Raw genomic sequence first — 22,791 nt, forward strand, 5'->3', positions numbered from 1 at the left:
TTATATTTGGCCATCCCTGAACAGCCAACCACATGGCTTGAATTCAGGGACTTTTTGGTGGAGCAATTACTAGCCAGCTTCAGGGTGCTCTGGTAAACTCTTATCTGGGGAGGAACTAAGCCTATTACAGAACAAAGCAGTTTTCCTCACTTACACACTACCCAAGGCACGATGACAGAGTCTTCTTCCTCGGCTACCTGCAGGTCAGTGGAGTATCCAGGGCACCTTGGGGGAAAGGCTGGTAGTTTGGCCCTTTAAGGAATACAGGATTAGAAGGATAATGCAGAGACCAAACTTGGGGGTGTTTTCAACAGAAATCTTTTCAGGGATACTGCATTAGGGGACAGTGTGACTTGGAAAGTACTTTTAACCCCTACTGAGCCTCAATTTTCTATTATAAATAGGGGAATAATAATGCATGCTAATAAAATACACTGAAGCAAAAAAGAAGTAAGAAGTTGCTCTTATTATTGCCTCTAAAAGTTGAGTGTGTTTGTTTGTTAATCCTTTACTACCTCTCCACGTAGGGCAGCTGAGGCAGGATGTAAGCCAGATGTCCCAAAGGAAGTCACAGGAGACCTGGTTTTCAGAGTCTACATTCTGAAAATTGGTGCAATTTCCTTTAGAGATTTTATTAACCCCTCTACATCTCCTCCACCACTGATAGCAAAGACCTTTAGATTTAATCACAAGGAGGATATTGGTCAGCCTCCAGTTAGTTTCTGAAGCTAGAAGCCTTTATTGCCCTCATCTCCTTTCTCTCCCTCACTTTTTGAATCTGGCAATGTTGATTAACTTCACTTCTTGAAATTCCCTTCTCCCTTGGTTGAGCAAGACGTAGTACTTCTCTGGTTTTAGTTTTAATTCTTCAACCACCCTTCTCTTTGCTGACTCCTGTTCTGTCCCTAAATGTAGTACTAAAGGAGAATACAAAGTAGAGTGCCCAGAAGAGGAAGAAGCATCAAAGAAGTTTTGTATTAAGTGTAGAGATACATTTGAATATAATATGGGTACAGAAGGAAGGAGCTGATAGAGAGATAAAGAAATTCTAGGAAAGAAGAGAATTTTGTGGAAGCAAGTTCTTTCTGGAGTCTGAAAGTTATGTGATTGAGAGTGCAGGTGTAAGTCAGGAGACACTCCATCTGAGATTGGAGAAAAATTAATTCTTTCCAGAGGTATCTGAATTTTTAAAAAGGGAGTTTAGATAAAATAAATACATTAACTTAAAAAGTAATCTCTAATGGGAGGAGGAATTTGGAGGCTGAGGATTTTCCCAGAGCCCCTCAAATTGTACTGCCTCGGCAAGTGCCAATGGTATTTTTCATAAGAGACCCTCCATGGTGACTATAGTTCTTGAGCTGGTTTCATTTCTATATGAATTTAAAAGGTGATGATGTCATTGAAATAAGAGGGCATTTGCTAGGGAAGTCTTAGATTTTCAGTGGGCAATTACAGAATTCTAGGGTTTGTAGGGAATAGAAAGATAATCCAAGTTTAATGTCATCATTTTAAGGGTGAGAAACTGAGATCTGAGGAGCTGACGTAGCTTCTTCAAGGTCATAGAAATTGACTGGTATTGCTGGGACTCAAATTCAGGTCTCCTCAGCTCACAAGTCCTAGGCTCCATCTCCATACTCTGTGGTTTGCTGAGTCCTATGCAGGCTCTGCTGAAGGACCACAGTGGGTCGTGATGATGAATTGTAAATGCTACACCTGGCCCACTGAGCCACTGCACATCCTGAGAACTAGTAAGGGAAGTCGAATCACTGAATCATCTCTTCAAAATTTATAAAGCACTTCCTACATATTATTTCATTTGGTCCTCAGTAGGTATTTAGTCATTCTCACTCTGAAGGTAAAACAAAATTAAATTTCATTTATTCATTCTCACTCTGAAGATAAAACAAAATTAAATTTCATTTATTTCACGTTTATTGGATAACTATTATTATGCCAGTTAATATTGGGTTAGAAAGTGGAAGGCTGAATAAACACCTTCTTTGTCTCCAAGGGACCTATAATCTACTGCAAGAGGCAAAAGTGAATAGTTACAATACAGTGTGGTGTTACAATGAAGGTATCAGCAAAGTATTAGGGAAGCATAGCAGAGACTGATATTTCCTGAGGAGAGGGTTGGGCAGTTCTTCACCAAGGAGGTGGCATTTGATCTGGATAGTGCATCACGGGGAGGCTGGAGGTAAGAGTATTCATGCACAAGAGACATCATACGATAATGTTTGAAGGTGTTTAGAAAGTTCCAGGATATGTTTTGGGAAAGGTAAGCACTTACATGTGGTTGAAGCACAATGTTTTAAGTGAGCAGAAGTAGAGGGAGAGTTGGGAGAGTTGTGGGGACCTAGAGAATTGGGGACCATGGATATTTTTAAGTAAATTGCTTTTTAGGAATATAACTGCATCAACATGGAAGGTGGCTTACAGTTGTTGAAGGCTTTTGCTGTGGTGGAGGCTGGGGTGAAGGGAACTAGGAGAACATAAACCAGGACTATGGAAGTGGGTATAAGAGAGAATGACAGATTCTCGTGTTGCTAAAGCCAATGGGACAAGACTCGGTGACTCTGAATATGGAAAGGTGGCAAGCGAGAGGAGGCTAGGATGATTCAGGTTTCTAGTCTGGGAGACTGGATGGTGATTATTACCTTGGCTGAGACAGAAAGCAAAGGTGAAGCAGTGTTGAAAGGAAGATAGTGTGTTTAGTTTGGGATATGTTGGATTCAAGGTGCCTGGGAGATACAAATGAAGCAGTTGGAAATACTGAGCTGAACCTTGAGTCGTATTATAACAAATTTTGAAAAAGGGTTTTTGTTTTGGTTTGGTTTTTGCTTAAATAAGAAATCTAAGAAGTGGTTGTCAGGAACTGGGGGGTGGGAGAAACCTGGAGAGGTTGGTAAAGGGATATAAGTTTTCAGCTATAAGATGAAGAAGATTTGAGGATTTAATGTTAAACATGGTGATAACACTGTATTGTACAATTGAAATTTGCTAGGAGAGTAGAACTTAAATGTTATTTCCAGAAAAAGAAAAGAAGATACGCTTCTATGTGGAATCTAAAACAAACAAACAACAACAACAAAAAACCCAGAACAAATTTATAGAAAGAGACTTGTTGTTACCATAGGTGGAGGGTGGGGGTGGGGTGGGGGGAGGAATTGGAAGAATGTGGTCAAAAGATACAAGCTTCCACTTATGAGATAAATAAGTGCTAGGCATGCAATGTACAACATGATGACTACAGCTAACACTGCTGCATGATATATAGGAAAGTTGTTGAGAATTAATCATGAGTTCTCATCACAAGGAAAAATTTCTCCTTTTTATTTTCTTTGTTTTCTTTTTTTAAATTTTAAGTGTTACTACATTTAAATAAAAAATATATATATATATTTATTTGACTGCATTGGGTCTTAGTTGCTGCACGGGGGATCTTTGTCTTAGTTGCTGCATGGGGCATCTTTGTTGTGGAGTGTGGGCTCAGTAGTTGCAGCACGTGGGCTCTCTAGCTGTGGTGCTCAGGCTCCGGGTGGTTGCCCCAGGGCATGTGGGATCTTAGTTCCCCAACCAGGGCGCGAACCCACATCCCCTGCATTGGAAGGAGAAGTCTTAAATGCTGGACCACCAGGGAAGTCCTCTTTGTTTTCTTTTTATTGTATCTATATGAGAAGATAGAGGTTTGCTGGACCTATTATGGTAATCATTTCACAATATGTGTAAATCAAATCTTCATGCTGTACAACTTAAACTTATGCAATGATGTATGCCAATTATTTTTCAATGAAACTGGGGGAAAAAGATAAATATGTGATGTGATGGATGTGTTAATTAATTAGATGGGGGAGCAGGGGGAAATCCTTTCATAATGTAAACGCTTGTCAAATCACCATGATGTACACTTTAAGTATCTTACAATTTAAGTATGTCTCAATAAAGCTGAAATTAAAAAAAAAAAAAGAAATCCAACAGTCAAAAGTTTTAATTTACATTCAGGATTTTAAGTGAAGAAGAAAGTGTAACAATTTATTTTTGGATTTGCAAAGAAAACTCACAAGTATTTATAACTTTCAAAAACAGAATAGTTAATTTAAATATTATCCAAGACAAAATATAATTTGCTAAGATAACCAGTCAGAATTATAGACTTTTCCAGGGTTGAAGACTATGCTCAAGTGGTAGAGAAACAATCTCCTTTGTTAGATATAACATTTGCAGGTCAATTTTATGATGTAGATATCTGCTTTTCTGTAGCTTCAGGGGAAGAGAAAAAAATTCCTTCTTATTTTGCTGAAATTTCTTTCACCGACTTTTAGAAAGATCCACAGTCATGAGGCTCAGCACAGGAATTTTCTAATGATTAACAAAAGTAAAGGAGGCAGGCCTGAATGGCTCAAAATTGACATGTGGTAAGTAATAGGGCAGAGTAAGGTTTTTTTTTTTTTTTTTTTTTTTTGCGGTACGCGGGCCTCTCACTGTTGTGGCCTCTCCCGTTGTGGAGCACAGGCTCCGGACGCGCAGGTTCAGCGGCCATGGCTCACGGGCCCAGCTGCTCCGCGGCATGTGGGATCTTCCCAGACCGGGGCACGAACCCGCGTCCCCTGCATCGGCAGGCGGACTCTCAACCACTGCGCCACCAGGGAAGCCCCAGAGTAAGATTTTTTATTAACAATAGAGTTTATGGAACATGTATGTTTCTGCACTTACAGGAGACAACGGGGCCCAGAGGTCTGTGAGTGATTCATGGATGATGGTCAAAGTCATGGGGTGGATGAGTTCCTTACAGGAAGACATCCTGATGAGGGAAGAATAAGCCCAGGACGGACCCTGCCGTGGGTGCCAGCTTTGCTGCTCTGGGTGCGGCACTGGGTTTCACTGTTATCACGGGCCACAGTGAAGACCTGACCAAGACTTCTGCCCCAAGTCCAGCGTGTTTTCCTCTTCACCAGGGCTTAGCTAAAGTTCCCTGGAATTGCAGCCATTATAATTTTATATCATTATCATGATGATGTTTTGACTCTAGGAGTTCTCATTCTGTCAGAATCACCTTCCGACACCAGTTCTGTCACCCTTTTCCTTAACGTTTCTCATGAATATTTACTATGTGCTGTCCATGCTCCAAACCAAGCCCTCTCATCAATTCTGGGAGACATGTGTAGTTATTTTTATTTTATGAAAAAGGAAATTGAAGCTTAGAGGAGCTTAGAGGGCTGAGTATCTTGCCCATGGGTACACAGTTCCCATGTGGTGGAACCAGCTTTGAACCTGCATGGCCTGGGTCTGATTCCATGCCCAGGGTCTGGCCACACACTATCCTGCTGTGTCTCCAGCACTGTGTCTGTGGCCCTGTTACAAGACTGCGTGATGTAAATCCCTCACCGCAGGGTAGGGTCTGTACGTGTGGCTGCCTTTTCGCTCCTGTCATAACCTGTGGTGTTTGTTTATTCCTTCCCTCCTTACTATCCTATGTTTTATGGTTGATGATATGATAACTTCGGGTTAAGGATGGGGAATAGCCGAGAGTAAAATCGCTAGGGTCTGTTCTTATTAAGATGTGCCTTTTTTTTTTTTTTTTTTTTGCGGCACTCGGGCCTCTCACTGTTGTGGCCTCTCCCGTTGCGGAGCACAGGCTCCGGACGCGCAGGCTCAGCGGCCATGGCTCACGGGCCCAGCCGCTCCGCGGCATGTGGGATCTTCCTGGACCAGGGCACGAACCCATGTCCCCTGCATCGGCAGGCGGACTCTCAACCACTGCGCCACCAGGGAAGCCCAAGATGTGCCTTTTTAAAAAATCAGCTAAAATCTGACCTTGACACAGCAAACACTGTAAGAATAGATATGGAACGGTGTTATTTTTCTTTAAAACATATTTTAGCACTAGGTGCTTTTGAGTGTAAATTCAACAAACATTCATTGAGCACTTTGAATGAGGCACGGCGCTGGATACCATGTAGGGCATGATTAAGAGCTCACCTTCTGACTTCAAGGAACTTATGGTCCAGTGGGGAAGACAGACTTCAGATGTCAGTTAAGCCAAGTCAGAATCAGAGTTATAAACACTCAATTGTAATTGGAAGTTAGAGTCTGGTCTGGAGGATAGGAGGGGACATTGGAGAAGGGACGGCTACAATAAGTAGGAATTAAAGAGGAAAGTGTGAGAGGGAAGATGATACGGGCAGGGGTAGGAGGTAAGGAAGTGTTTGGAAATGTCAGGGATCCAGGGTGTCCAGACCAGCTGGATTATAACTAAAAAGTTAATCATTGGAAACCAGTTTGGTGAATGCCCATTCCTGAAGGATCAGTTCACTGAAATCGATCTGTTGAATTTATCACATTATCAATTTACTTAATGTTGTTCTAAGATATATTCATTTTGAATACATTCAATGATTATAAATATTCTTTTTGAACATAGCGAATGAATATGTTCTTTGAAGCAGCATTTTCAGTATTTTTGTTACCTGCAACTGTCTCCAGTCTCATGAGACTGCTAGCATAGAAGGAGTAGAGACTAGAGATCAGGATGGAGGTATTAGGAAAAGAGAGAGGGGGAAACAAGAAAGGGGCTCAGAACCCTGGTCCTGGCTCTTCTCAATTCATTCAGTACAAATTCTGCAAACATATTTTTAGTAACCAACGTATTTGATAAATTGTTCAACAGGTTAAACTTATTTTTTGGTGGAATTGTTCTAGTGACCGTGTCCAGAGCTCATGGGATAGGATGTACGTGGGGTGGAGTTGCCCACAACTGACAGCAGGTGGAGGACTGAATGTGAGAACTGAGTTTTAGAAAGATAAGTTTAGATGAGTCCTTGCTCAATGAAGAAGTTGGGGCCCTACACATAGTGTGAAGGGCCACTATGAACTTTTTTCCCCTCAGTTTGGGACAGAAACATCTTTGAGGGAAATATTGAGGGGACTCCCTTTATCTAAATGGATATGCAATTAGTATGAATTATGGACACATGTGGAGCGTAAGAATCGTGTGGATCTAACAGAAATATCAGAATAAAAGATGAAATTTAGTATTTCATTGGGACTTAACTTCATATATTCCTTTGAGGACAGAGACTATTTCTAATGTAAATTTAAGGTATACTGTTTATTTCCAACGGGAACAGGAGTGTGGTGAAGAGAAAAACATCCTTCATGATTTTGCTTTAAATATGTCTTTAAATAGTCTGATTAAGTAATGAAAGTACATTTGTCCCATATATTTTTATTTTTGTTTATATATCTATATATATCTACATATATCTATATCTATAGATAAAACGATTTTTTTCCAAAACTGCAAATTGCTTGGTTTATTGCCTTGGTTGACAGTTGTCATGAGGAACTCCCAATGTTATACATACTGATCCAACTCTTTTTCTCTATCTTATCATTTTCTGCTTTAAAAAAATTTTTTGAACTATTATTATTTTAATTAAAAAAATATTTTTGGCTGCATTTGGTCTTTGTTGCTGCGTGTGGGCTTTCTCTAGTTGCGGCAAGTGGGGGCTACTCTTCTTTGTGGTGTGCAGGCTTCTCATTGTGGTGGCTTCTCTTGTTGTGGAGCATGGGCTCTAGGCACACGGGCTTCCGTAGTTGTGGCACACGGGCTCAGTAGTTATGGCTCGCAGGCTCTAGAGCATGGGCTCAGTAGTTGTGATGCACGGGCTTAGTTGCTCTGTGGCATGTGGGATCTTCCTGGACCAGGGATCTAGTCCGTGTCCCCTGTGTTGGCAGGAGGATTCTTAACCACTGCGCCACCAGGCAAGTCCTGTTTTGTTTTGTTTTACATTTGTTTCCTTTTCTCTAACTCCTCTACTGTTTCCTTGGTCAGATCATCTTTGTGGCTCACCTGGCCAATCACAATTGTCTTCTTAATCAACCCCTCCATTTCTCCTCTCTGTTCACTTCAATCTATCATGTATGCATCCACTCTAGTGATCTTAAAGCACAATAATGTGTCACTCTAAGGACATATTAAAAACAAATAAAGCAAAACCAAAATCTAAACAACAAACAATGGCTCTTACTCCCGAAAGAATAGTGTCCATAAGTTCCTAACCTTGGCCCTTACAACCCATTCAGACACACCTATGAGCTGCCTCCTACTTAACAACCATCTCCAACACCTTACTTTGCAGCCAAATTGTAGTGTTATCTACTGCTCCCCCAATTTGCCCTGCATCCATTTTCTAACATTTACAGCATACCTGACTCAGATTCAGCCACCTACCATCTCTCCACTTGGAATTAATCTCTCTTAAGAGCAGAGTGCTTCTGCAGAGGTTAACACCCACTGTTTTGTGTTGTAACATTTATGCGCCTATCTTTTCTTTCACTCTAGGCTGTAATTTCTTCAAGACATGGATCCCATAGTATTGATCCTAGTGCTTTATGACAAACAGGAATTCAATAATTGTTTATTAAATTGAGTTCTTTCAGCAGAAAAGTGTCAGCGAAGCAACAGAGAGCTCCAGTTATGATCCTTCATAGAAAGGGGACAATGGCATCTTGGCCTTTCTCTGGGCCCTGGAGAGTCTCTGATCCAATTCTGTTCCAAGTGACCTTGGTTGCTGCTCTGTTGGCTACTGTTCTTGGTGAGTAATAGGGAGACAAGTTCAGATTGTCAACAAACATTCAAGATCATCTACTCATTCACTTTCAAGACTAGCGGAGAGCTAATTAAGCTTTTAGCAGAAATCCAGCTTCAGCAACAAAGGGTTTATTTGATCAGAAGTTTGGAATTTACTTGGAATTCTGAACTTAAGGGGATTTGGAATTATTTAGAATATAAGGGGAATTTGCTTTACCCATAAAAGAGTCCATTTTATAGACATTTTCCGTTAGAATTTCTTCTCCAGGAATTTCCAAAACTATTTGTCCCCAACCAAGACTTGAAACAAATCTGTATTATCTGTCAGCCTGACTAAACAATCTTCACTGTCTGTGGGTTTATCCAGAATGGACAGGGGAAGTATATTATTCTACTGTGGCTCCTGAAAGGTAAATCAGCCCTATATTTCATTCTTGCAGGCAAAGCAGGATGAAGATTTTTATGCTTCAAGGGCTCTATACGTCTCCCTTCAGATCACTCAAAATCCAAAGGGTACAAAAGAGTACAAATGAGAAATGTTATTCTCATCCTTCTCCCAGCCACCCAGTTTCTGTTCCCTGAGTCAACCTATGTTACATAATGTTATTATTAATGAAATAATGTTTCTGTTGAAGGAAATTGTAGGACTTCTGGATTTGCATGGATATATCTGAGTCAGCAGATATGGGGAAACTGATAGGCTGATGAAATCATGTCTGCCATCCTTTTAAGTTAAATCATCTCCTTTACAGGAGAGAAGGGGTGAAAAATTTATGGCTTTTATCAGGATCATTGTCATTAATCAACAAACATGTATTACTAATTATTCACTGGATTCACTGAACAGTGGGGATAATAGGAGTTACTATTTTTCTTGATTAGAGGAGAAAAGAATGGTTCCTGCTCTAAAGTAATGCTACTGAAATTTTAAGATGCTGTGTCCCAAGCTATAACTTTTGGTGTTTTGTCATTTTGGTGTCCAGGCAATTGTGGTCCTCCACCTTATTTACAATTTGCTTCTCCAATAAATGAGTTGAATGAGACAGAGTTCGAAACTGGAACTACTCTGAAATACAGCTGCCGCCCTGGCTATAGTAGGACAAGTTCAAGAAGTCATGGTGTTACCTGTGACTCAACAGGCAGTTGGAAATACAGGGAATTCTGTGTCAGTAAGTATGAACATTTATTTTTCTTATTTGTGCTTTTTACTTCTTTGCAAATTTATCTCAGGAACTAAGCTTTATGAATGCAAATGAGTGTCTTGGGTCACTAAGAAACAATTCGGTTTGTCAGTTACTGATTTCAATGTACACATGTGTGCCACTTTTTGAAAAACATAAACAAACAAATGAATAAAACAAAAAAATTGGGAGCCACCTAGTTGCATTGGAAAATGTCTATCCTTTACAATATATTCAGTAAGAAATTTTTTTTGGAAGTGAACTACAAATTCAATTTTAGTACGTTGAAAACTAGATTCATTCTATAAAATTATAAAAAGTTATGTTGCTAGAAAATGGCAATGCAGTTTTCAAAGAAACCTCACCCCAAATATATGCTGTGTTTGGAAGAAGATGCTGTGATTCACTTAGTTGAGAATAAATTCTGTGATGTTTTTCCAGTAGTAGGGGTATACACACACAATCTATACTTTTTTTGTTTCTTTTGTGACCAAGGACATGCATTTTGAGTGGCTTAAGTTCAAAGTACACACTGGAGATGTAGAATGGAGCTTAGCTCCCTGGTCAGTGTGTTAAATCCTGGGCCATAGACTTTATTACCACAGTGATCCATCAGCTCTCTTTTCTAATGCCATATCCATGAGTACATGTAATCACTAATCATCATTTTAATTTTTCTCTCAGAGAAACGATGCGGAAACCCAGGAGAATTACTTAACGGGCAAGTGACAGCTAAGACAGATTACTCTTTTGGATCACAAATAGAATTCAGCTGTTCAGAAGGGTGAGTGAGAGGCAAGCTAGAGACGATACTTTTCTTTTAAATTAATTTTTAAAAAATAGCTAATGTATTCATATATTAAAAAAAGATGTAAAAAGGAATACATTGAGAATTCTCACTTCCAGTCCATTGCCATTGCACCATTCCTTTCCATCCTTAAACAGGGATCCACCTTTACTGGCTTCTTATGTACCTTTTCAGTGTTTACTTTTACATATACAAGCTAAGAAATTAGTATATATTTTTATTTTGCACCTTTCCAATAAGAAAAGTAGTTTTTGAATCTTGCTTTATTTTTTACTTACCAATATAAACAGGAGATATCTCTATGTTTGTGCATAGAGAGGTCTCTCATTAATTCCCTTTTACAACTGCATAGAATTTTATTGTGTGATGTATCATGGATTAATAATCTCTTTGATGGATCCATGAATATTTCCAATCTTTTGCTGTTCTAAACTATGCTCTAATACATAACCTTGTACATATAAGTCATATCTGTAGGGTAAATTCCCAAGATGGGATTCCTGGGTCAAAGAATACATATATTTGAAAATTTGAAAGTTATTTCCAAATTGCTCTCTGTAGGAGTAACATGGTTTTACAGAGTATACAAATGTCTGTCTCTCCATAAACTTTCCAACTAAGTGTGCTGTCAAACTTTCAAACCTTGTAAAAATTTTGAAAAATTTCCTATTTTGGAGGTAACAATGAAATCTTACTATAGTTTAAATGTATACTTCACTTATTCTGAGTAAAATTGAGCATATTTTAATATGTTCAAGAGATGTTTACACTTATTGTGAATAAATATTTGTGAATTACTTGGCATGTACTTTGCCTCTTTTTTCTATTAACCTGTTGACCATTTTATTCTTAATTTCTAAGCTATATACATACACATATTCACATGAATCTATGTGTATTAGGGTTTAGACCTTGTTTCTGATATGAGCTGCAACTTTTCCCTCAAGTATATTATTTTTCTTTTGACTTGGCTTTGGTACGTTTTTTCTTGAAGAGAAATTTCTTTATGTTGTCAAATTTATCAGTCTTCCTTTTAAAAAGGCTTCTGAATTTCAGGTCTTAATTTAAAAGGTCTTCCCAAATACAAGATTTTGAACTATTTGCCTAGATTTCTTCTACTACTTTTTATGCTTTCATATTTATTAATATTTAAAGCTTTGATCCATTTGGAGTCATTATAGAGTATACGGTATGAGGTACATGTCCCAGTCTGTATTTTTCCATATGGCTTTCCTATTATCCATACATTATTTATTAAAAAGTCTATCTTCAATTTACTGATAGGAGAGTGTTTTTTGATACTATATGAAATTCTTATATATATCTGGGTTTATTTCTGGACTTTCTATTCAATGCTGTTTTTTGCCTATACATTAATATATACATTTCACAGTCATCTACTTACTGATGTTTTATAATATAGTTTAATAATAATATGGGTAGTCCTATCTTATTACCTTTCTTTTCTAGGATTTTCCTGACAATATGTATTTGTATATTTTTCTATGTGAACTTTAAAGTTAGGCATATTTAAAAATCAGTGTTGGACATGGAGGCTAAACAATACATTGCTAAATAAACAAGAGATCACTGAAGAAATCAAAAAATACTTAGAGACAAATTACAATGAAAAAACAATTATCCAAAACCTGTGGTATGCAGCAAAAGCAGTTCTAAGAGGGAAGCTTATAGCAATACAAGCCTACATCAAGAAACAAGAAAAATTTCAAATAAACAGTCTAACATTACACCTAAAGGAGCTAGAGAAAGAAGAACAAACAAAACCCAAAGTTAGCAGAAGAAAAGAAATAAAGATCAGAGCAGAAAAAATGATATAGAACAAAGAAAACAATAGCAAGGATCAATAAAACTAAAAGCTGGTTCTTTGAGAAGATAAACTAAATTGATAAACCATTAGCCAGGCTCATCAAGAAAAAGAGGGAGAGGACTCAAATCAATAAAATTAGAAATGAAAAAGGAGAAGTTACAACAGACACCGCAGAAATACAAAGCATCCTAAGAGACTACTACAAGCAACTCTATGCCAATAAAATGGACAACCTGGAAGAAATGGACAAATTCTTAGAAAGGTATAACCTTCCAAGACTGAACCAGGAAGAAATAGAAAATATGAACAGACCAATCACAAGCACTGAAATTGAAACTATGATTAAAAATCTTCCAACAAACAAAAGTCCAGGACCAGATGGTTTCACAGATGAATTCTATCAAACATTTAGAGAAGAGCTAACACCCATCCTTCTCAAACTCTTCCAAAAACCTGCAGAGGAAGGAACACTCCCAAACTCATTCTATGAGGCCACCATCACCCTGATAACCAAACCAGACAAAAATACTACAAAAAAAGAAAATTACAAACTAATGTCACTGATGAATATAGATGCAAAAATTCTCAACCAGATACTAGCAAACAGAATCCAACAACACATTAAAAGGATCATACACCATGACCAAGTGGGATTTATCTCAGGGATACAAGGATTCTTCAATATATGAAAATCAATCAATGTGATACACCATATTAACAAACTGAAGAAGAAAAACCATATGATCATCTCAATAGATGCAGAAAAAGCTTTTGACAAAATTTAACACCCATTTATGATAAAAACTCTCCAGAAAGTGGGCATAGAGGGACCCTACCTCAACATAATAAAGGCCATATATGACAAACTCACAGCAAACATCATTCTCAATGGTGAAAAACTGAAAGCATTTCCTAGAAGGTCAGAAATAGACAAGGATGTCCACTCTCGCCACTATTATTCAACATAGTTTTGGAAGTCCTAGCCACGGCAATCAGAGAAGGAAAAGAAATAAAAGGAATACAAATTGGAAAAGAAGAAGTAAAACTGCCACTGTTTGCAGATGACATGATACTCTACATAGAGAACCCTAAAGATGCCACCAGAAAACTTCTAGAGCTAATCAATGAATTTGGTAAGTTTGCAAGATACAAAATTAATGCACAGTAATCCCTTGCATTCCTATACACTTATGATGAAAAATCAGAAAGAGAAATTAAGGAAAAAATCCCATTTACCATTACAACAAAAAGAATAAAATACCTAGGAATAAACCTACCTCGGGAGACAAAAGATCTGTATGCAGAAATCTATAAGACACTGATGAAAGAAATTAAAGATGATACCAACAGATGGAGAGATATACCATGTTCTTGGATTGGAAGAATCAATATTGTGAAGATGACTGTACTACCCAAAGCAATCTACAGATTTAGTGCAATTCCTATCAAATTACCAACGGCATTTTTTACAGAACTAGAACAAAAAGTCTTAAAATTTGTATGGAGACACAAAAGACCCCGAACAGTCAAAGCAATCTTGAGGGAAAAAAATGGAGCTGGAGGAATCAGACTCCCTGACTTTAGACTATATTACAAAGCTGCAGTGATCAAGACAATATGGTACTGGCACAAAAACCGAAATATTGATCAATGGAAGAGGATAGAAAGCCCAGAGATAAACCCACGCACCCATGGTCAACTAATCTATGACAAAGGAGGCAGTAATGTACAGTGGAGAAAGGACAGCCTCTTCAATAAGTGGTGCTGAGAAAACTGGACAGCTACATGTAAAAGAATGAAATTAGAACACTCCCTAACACCATACACAAAAATAAACTCAAAATGGATTTAAGACCTAAATGTGGGACCAGACACTATAAAACTCTTATAGGAAAACATAGGAAGAACACTCTTTGACATAAATCACAGCAAGATCTTTTTTGATCCACCTCCTAGAGAAATGGAAATAAAAACAAAAATAAACAAATGGGACCTATGAAACTTCAAAGCTTTTGCACAGCAAAGGAAACCATAATCAAGACAAAAAGACAACCCTCAGAATGGGAGAAAATATTTACAAACGAATCAACAGACAAAGGATTAATCTCCAAAATATGTAAACAGCTCATGCAGTTCAATATTAAAAAAACAAACAACCCAATAAAAAAAGTGGCAGAAGACATAAATAGACACTTCTCCAAAGAGGACATACAGATGGCCGAGAAGCACATGAAAAGCTGCTCAGCATCACTAATTATTAGAGAAATCCAAATCAAAACTACAATGAAGTATCACCTCACACCAGTTAGAATGGGCATCATCAGAAAATCTGCCAACAAGAAATGCTGGAGATGGTGTGGAGAAAAGGGAACCCTCTTGCACTGTTTGTGGGAATGTAAATTGATACAGCCACTATGGAGAACATTATGGAGCTTCCATAAAAAGCTAAAAATAGAATTACCATATGACCCAGCAATCCCACTACTGGGCATATACCCAGAGAATACCATAATTCATAAAGACATATGCACCCCAGTGTTCATTGCAGCACTATTTACAATAGCCAGGTCATGGAAGCAACCTAAATGCCCATCAACAGATGAATGGATAAAGAAGATGTGGTACATATATACAATGGAATATTACTCAGCCATAAAAAGGAACAAAAGTGGGCCATTTGTAGAGGCATGGATGGACCTAGAGACTGTCATACAGAGTGAAATAAGTCAGAAAGAGAAAAACTAATATCACTTATTAATGCATATATGTGGAACCTAGAAAAATGGTATAGATGAACTGGTTTGCAGGGCAGAAATAGAGACACAGATGTAGAGAACAAACGTATGGATACCAAGGGGGGAAACTGGTCGGGGGTGGTGGTAGTGTGATGAATTGGGAGATTAGGATTGACATATATACACTAATATGTATAAAATGGATAACTAATAAGAACCTGCTGTATAAAAAATAGATTAAATTAAATTAGAATAAAAGAAAAAAAATCAGTGTTGGATTAGCTTTTAACTTAATTTTAGGAGAATAGATTTTTTTTTTTTTTTGCAGTACACGGGCCTCTCACTCTTGTGGCCTCTCCCATTGCGGAGCACAGGCTCCGGACGCGCAGGCTCAGCAGCCATGGCTCACACGCCCAGCCGCTCCGCGGCATGTGGGATCTTCCCAGACCGGGGCACGAACTCGTGTCCGCTGCATCGGCAGGCGGACTCTCAGCCACTGCGCCACCAGGGAAGCCCGATTTTTTTTTTTTTTTTTAATGTTGAGTCTCCCTAGACAAGAATATGTTACTGTAGGGAAGGGAAAACTTTCCCTTTGCCCTCTTAGGGTCTCTGGCTAGGCTTGAGAATTAAATTAACATAGATTAATAGGAGAAAAGTATATCAATCTTACTTTTACGTACATGGGAGCCTTCACAGGAAAATGAAGAACCTCAAAGTGGTTAGGCCTAAGTGCTTCTATATTAAATTGGTGAAAGAATAGTAGTTGTGGAAAAGTGTCAAAATATATAGGGAGGCTAAAGGGAGATAAGCATTATTTTTAACAAGGCCTTCAGTACAGATTTCTCTGTGAAATCAATACTCCATCTCTGGTGACAAAAATGTTCTTTCCTCCTGGTATAGAAAAGGCATCTTTCACTTGGGAGTTTGATCTGCTTTCAGGAAGAAAAGGGGAGGTCAGGAACCTCTTCTTGCATCTGCCGATTTTCAGGTGTCTTTAGCTGAAAATAATCCTGATGCCAAAGTGGCCTATTTTGGGGTGGCATGTTCTGCCCCATTCATTTTCGTGTTTTTCTCTTGTTTCTTCAGGAATGTTTCAACATTATCTTAACATAGATTTTGCATTTCTTGAAGTGTTTAAACCTAGGCATTTTATTTTTGCTATTTTAAATTGGGTCTTTTCGTCCATTAAATATTCTAACATATATATATATATATATATATATATATATATATATATATATATATATATATACTATTGATTTCTGCATGTTAACTTTCTGAATTCTTTTATTATTTATAATAGTCTTACAGTTGAATTCTCTTGGGATTACCCAGTTTGCAATCATATCCTCTGCAAATAGTGATTATTTTACCTCTTACTTTCCATTTTTTATGGTTCTTTTATTTTAATTTATTTTTCTTGTCTATTTATATCAGTTAGTTATATTAGTCAGGACTCATTCAGAGAAATATAAATAATATTATATCTGTTTCATATATAAATGTATATAAAAAAACCAACCAGTGAGGGTTAGGGTTAGGGTTATATATACATAAATATAAAATAAGGGATTTACTACAGGAATCTGACTTGATACAGTACTGGCAGCTGGTGAAACAGTGTAGAGGAGGCTGTTTCTTCTATGTTTGCTAACGTGGCCTGAGGTCTGCAGGGCAGGCAGTCAAAAAGGGAAGGTGAATGTGAAGTGGGAGATGCAAAACCAAAATGGGACCCACATGGTTGAGTGGAGTATAGACTGGAAGTCACAGTATGGATTAGAGTACACCCATGAGTATTGACTGGGGTTCACGTTGTTCTTTCACTGCCTCTTAGCCTTCAGCTTCAAAGATGGGTATGTCTTGTAGAAGCTGTTGCCCTTCCCCACAGTGCTAATGTACTTGGATCAGGAGTTGTAGTACATGAAGGAGGACATCCTCCAGGAGCTGGGTTTGCTGTAGTCCTGGCTGTGCCCAATGCCAACAAGGTGATAGCACAGAGAAGCAACAATATGTGTGAACTGCAGTCACATCTTGTGCTCTGCTCTGATCTTTCAAGCATATACAGAACTTGGGTATTAATTCACTTCCATCGTCTCTTATGGACAACACTAACTTGGCGCTATGCATGGAAGAAAATTCTGGAAAAAGTAATTTCTGCTTAGTTAAGTTGACATAATTTGAATCTACCAGGGTCCATCCCTTGTCAAATTTGGTATTTATACACACTTGTTTTAACCATACTTAGCTTAACTTCCAGATAAAAGCAATGGCAAAATTATGCTTCCAACTTACATAATGCAACTATACCTCATAAAACTGAAAACATGCTAACTCTCTCCCCCAAAGACGATCCTCTTTAAGCAAAGTCATACCTCCCCTTTGATATCCTGTAATTTAAATACTGAGATATAAGCTAAACTACTATTAACGCATCTTGTTTAGATGTTAGAGGAATGAAAAAATAAAGAGAAAAAATTTAATTTAGACCAAATCTATTCATATGAAAATAAGAAAGAAATGTTTATAACTATTATGGTTCTTATTTCTGCAACTGGTCATGTGGTTGTAGTTAGTATTTATAACTACCTGCTTCTATTACTCATTCCATATCCACTTTACCCTCAGTAACCACTTCATCTGATCGTGGTTCCTTGCGTAATGGGATCACCTGAACTTTTTTTTTTTTCGGTACGCGGGCCTCTCACTGCTGTGGCCTCTCCCGTTGCGGAGCACAGGCTCCGGACGCGCAGGCTCAGCGGCCATGGCTCACGGGCCCAGCCGCTCCGCGGCATGTGGGATCTTCCCGGACCGGGGCACGAACCCGTGTCCCCTGCATCGGCAGGCGGACCCTCAACCACTGCGCCACCAGGGAAGCCCTGAACTTTTATTCTTGAAGGGTCTGGGCCATTAGCAGTCCTGCCTGTATTGGGTTGTTATAGTTTTCATTGACTTTAATTAGAGGGCATGAAAATAGTACAAAAAGGTGCCCAGGAAATCTCCCTGCATTCCAGACGTATACATCATCACCATTGTTGCTTTTAAGCAACCCAATTTCCCATGGCTAATCAGGATTAATCACCTCAGTCAGGAAAGTAACACCCTTCTTTGTCTGTTTATTCATTTGCTTGAGGAACCAGACTTGAGACCCAAATTCAAGTTTAATTTGCCAGATAAAATACAGGATTCCTGGTTTAATCCTAGTGCAAGTATGTCCCATGCAATACTTGGGGCATGCTTATATTAAAAAATGTTTATTGTTTACCTGAAATTCATGTTTAACTAGGCATCCTGGTTATTTATTTGCTAAATTGAGCAACCTTAGTTTAATGGAACTTTTGCTGTGTTAAATGGTAGAAGCATTCCTCCATTGGTTACTAAGACTTCTGGACTAACAGAGAATATTACTTGTATTATTTCTACTTTTTAGAATTTGTTAAGGTTTCTACATTTTAGAATATTATGTACTTCATAATATATAATCAATTTTAATTGATATTCCATAGGCACTTGAAATGAAGTTACATTGTTTACTCTTAGTATACAGACTTTGATATATACATAACAGGTATAATTTATTTATTAGCTCTTTTGAATCTTTAATTATGCTTTCCTTTATGTATCTCAAGCTTAAAGATAAGAATTAAAGTAAATTAATTTCATAATTATTTAATATCACAAAAAGTCTTGATAAATAATAGCATACTTTTCTTATGTCCCATGTATTTTCCCGTTGCGGAGCACAGGCTCCGGACGCGCAGGCTCAGCGGCCATGGCCCACAGGCCCAGCCGCTCCGTGGCACGTGGGATCTTCCTGGACCGGGGCACGAACCTGTGTCCCCTGCATCGACAGGCGGACTCTCAACCACTGCGCCACCAGGGAAGCCCCGACCCATGTATTTTTTTTGTTAAAATTGCTACTACATTTTTTGGTACATAAATATTTATAGCTCTTCACTGCAAATCAAAATCTTTAACACCATAATATGCCCGTTTTGTGTAATTTAAGGATCTTGATTCTGATGTCCAGTTCATAGGATATTAAAACCAGTATCCCTTATTTTCTTTTTGTTTGTATTTGCTTTATATAACTTTGCCCCTCCTTTTGTTTTTAACCTATCTGAGGTACTTTTAGATTTGTCTCCGGTATACAACATAGAGTCGAATTTTGTTGCAACTAAAAGGTCTTTTTCTTTCAAAAGGAGACAAGTTCAATTACATTTATTGATATTAGTGATACTTATAGGTTTAATTTTCTCATATTATTTCATATTTTGTACTATATGTATATATGTGCAGTTATATATATATTTAGGAGAGTTCAAATTTTGATTCTAGTGGTTACCTGTATATAATTATTATATACCTTTATATAATTATATATACCTTTAAATACCTTCTTTATTTCTGTCTTTATTTTTAAACTTGTTCCTTGTTATAAGTTACAGTAAACTTATCTTGTACTCTCTCCTTCCCTCCCCACCCCTCTGTCTTTTCTACCAGTAAATTTATGTCATTTGTATTATCTTAGTGTTTGCTTTGTATTCAACATTAATGTTAAGTACTTATATATGTCTATAGCTTGATTTTACTTCCAGCTCTTACAGATGAGGCAATCAATGAGTTTGGTTTTTTTCCACTCTGTCCCTCATCTCCTTTTCTTTTTTTTTTTTTTACAATTATCCATTTTATTTATAGGCATTTACTTATTAAGGAAAGATACTAAAGAGCACTAGACCAACTGTGAAATCACTTAGAAAGTTCTATGAGAGCAGAAACCATATGGACTATTTCCATTTCATCCTACCACCACTATATGCCCCCCAACTCAGGACCTGTGGCTTAAAGATTTTTTTTTTGCATACAGAGGTTATTCTAAACATAGTGATTGCAGACTGCAACAACAAGGCTGTAACTCTAGACTCTTACTCCATGAATACATCATGGCTTTTTGTTCTCAAGATATATTACCAAGATGAAATGGCCTAAATTGTTTATATATTACAATTAAACCCAACAATCACTTTGCATTGAGAAAGCCAAGTAATTTTATATTAAATAGTAAATAGGCTTAAAATGACCTTTGGGATTGGAAGGGCTCAAACTGACAAAATTGAAAGTTACAGCCTATCTTAGTGTCCCATAATCTCTTAGGATTATTCAAAAGCAATGCTTAAGTATACATAGTAAGGGAAATAAACAATTATAGAGAAAGAAGAGAAAAAATGAGTGTGGTTAAAAGTTATCCTACATTAAAAGAATTTTAATATCCTGCATTTCATGCATCTGTAATGAAACCACAATTTTGTAGGTGTTTCATTCTTTTAAGATGAAAAGGTTTTTAATATATATTTGGACAAGGAATGATATCTATATCCATGTATCTATATATCTATATCTCATATAGATATATGTGCTGGTTTTTAAATGAGTAAAGATAAGCTATATTGACATAGTGAAGAATGTGCCAGTTTTGGCAATACAGAAGGACTGAATAGAAAAAGCATTTAAATTTAAATCAGTAAACTACACTTCTGGTTCTAACACAAACTGTGTAATCCTAAACAGATCAAACTAACTCTTTTCAGGTCCTTTTCTTCTCTGTGTTTCCCACTCAGAGAAGTTCCTTTAGCATTTGTTGTAGAGATGGTTTGGTGGTGCTGAATTCTCTTAGCTTTTGCTTGTCTGTAAAGCTTTTGATTTCTCCACTGAATCTGAATGAGATCCTTGCTGGTAGAGTAATCTTGGTTGTAGGTTCTTCCCTTTCATCACTTTAAGTATATCATGTCACTTCCTTCTGGCTTGTAGAGTTTCTTTTGAGAAATCAGCTGTTAAACTTATGGGAGTTCCCTTGTATTTTATTTGTCATTTTTCCCTTGCTGCTTTCAATAATTTTTCTTTGTCTTTAATTTTTGCCAATTTGATTACTATGTGTCTCAGCGTGTTTCTCCTTGGGTTTATCCTGTATGGGACTTGCTGTGCTTCCCAGATTGGGTAGCTATTTCCTTTTCCATGTTAGGGAAGTTTTCGACTATAATCTCTTCAAATATTTTCTTGGGTCCTTTCTCTCTCTCTTCTCCTTCTGGGACCCCTATAATGTGTATGTTGTTGTGTTTAATGTTGTCCCAGAGGTCTCTTAGGCTGTCTTCATTTCTTTTCATTCTGTTTTCTTTATTCCGTTCCGCAGCAGTGAATTCCAACATTCTGTCTTCCAGGTCACATATCCATTCTTCTGCCTCAGTTATTCTGCTATTGATTCCTTCTAGTGTAGTTTTCATTTCAGGAATTGTATTGTTCATCTCTGTTTGTTTGTTCTTTAATTCTTCTAGGTCTTTGTTAAACATTTCTTGCATCTTCTTGATCTTTGCCTCCATTGTTTTTCTGAGGTCCTGGATCATCTTCACTATCATTATTCTGAACTCTCTTTCTGGAAGGTTGCCTATCTCCACTTCATTTAGTTGTTTTTCTGGGGTTTTATCTTGTTTCTTCATCTGGTACATAGTCCTCTGCCTTTTCATCTTGTCTATCTTTCTGTGAATGTGGTTTTTGTTCCGCAGGCTGCAGGATTGTAGTTCTTCTTGCTTCTGCTGTCTGTCCTCTGGTGGATCTCCTATTTTTGTTAATTATATCATCTCAGCTTGTCAGAGCACATAACATTTATATTTCATTCAGTCACTCTTAACCACACCTTTTTGTCTTAGATCTGCATGCTCAGTACTCACTATCAGTTGTTTTTTGTTTTTGTTTTTGCTAGTTTCTCCTGTAATCTCTGGGTTGGCTATAGTTTGTCCTCTGGTGATTTCCAAGGAAAAGTCTCTGAGTGAAAATTACTGTTGAATTATTGCAGTTTTAAATACTGTCTGAGGCTTTGCTATTTAAAAGATAATGTGGCTGGATATAAAGTCCTTGGCGCATACTTTCTTTTCTTGAATATCTTATAGATATTGCTGTGTCTGTTTTTCTGGAGGATGTTGCTTTAGAGAACTCTGGGTTTTTTACTCTTATATGTGACTTAGCCTTTGCTTGGCTGTCCAAAGATATTCTGTACCTTTTAAATCTAGTAATCCTACTCTTAGTTGTTTTGATATGGACAATTTGGTTCAATTTTTCATTGCTATATGATGTACAATTTTAAAATGTAGATTAAAATATTACTTTATTTCTGTAACATTTACCAGAAATATATCTAAAGATAGCTATTTTGTTCTGTTTTGTGTTCCTTCTTCAGGTTGTCCAATTAAGTATATGTTGATTCTTCTATGCTTGTCATCTATATCTAACATTTTTTCTCCACTTTTTGGATATTTTTGTTTCATTTTGTTTGATTTTCTCATGTTTCCCTTACTGTGTATGGCTTCCAAGAGGGAAAGTGAGAAGATTCAGAACTAACATCCTGTTGGAACACCAAAGTGTTCCTATTGGAATAACCAAAAACAACACTTTTCACTTGATTTCCTGGCTAGGTTAGAAAAATTACATTTTTAAGAAATTTCAAGATAAAGAAATGCTTAATTCTTATTGTAGTTTACCTTATTAAAATTACTATTAAATTATCATTAAAAAGTTATTAGTAAATAAATTTCAGGACCTCTTAGATTGCTGAAGGTAACATTTGTATTAGTGTTCAGTCACATTATAGGTTTATTCCT

General features: G+C 37.3%; 1 protein-coding gene across 4 annotated transcripts in view; it reads left to right on the top strand.

Moving 5' to 3' along the window:
* The first annotated feature begins 122 nt into the window (after window positions 1-122).
* C4BPA (complement component 4 binding protein alpha) overlaps window positions 123-22,791 on the top strand; it is a 41,523-nt gene continuing 18,854 nt past the window's right edge. For 2 of the 4 annotated variants that reach the window (XM_070046303.1, XM_070046306.1), the window contains exons 1-4: window positions 169-203; window positions 8,434-8,597; window positions 9,577-9,762; window positions 10,459-10,558. In XM_070046303.1, the coding sequence (XP_069902404.1) occupies window positions 172-203; window positions 8,434-8,597; window positions 9,577-9,762; window positions 10,459-10,558 (482 nt within the window). In that variant the 5' untranslated portion in view covers window positions 169-171. Of the gene's footprint in view, window positions 204-8,433; window positions 8,598-9,576; window positions 9,763-10,458; window positions 10,559-22,791 lie in introns of all 4 variants that reach the window. The other 2 variants (XM_070046304.1, XM_030872892.3) reach the window with 2 other exon arrangements.

This window comes from Globicephala melas, chromosome 1 (genome assembly GCF_963455315.2).
Source record: "Globicephala melas chromosome 1, mGloMel1.2, whole genome shotgun sequence".
Classification (NCBI taxonomy): domain Eukaryota; kingdom Metazoa; phylum Chordata; class Mammalia; order Artiodactyla; family Delphinidae; genus Globicephala; species Globicephala melas.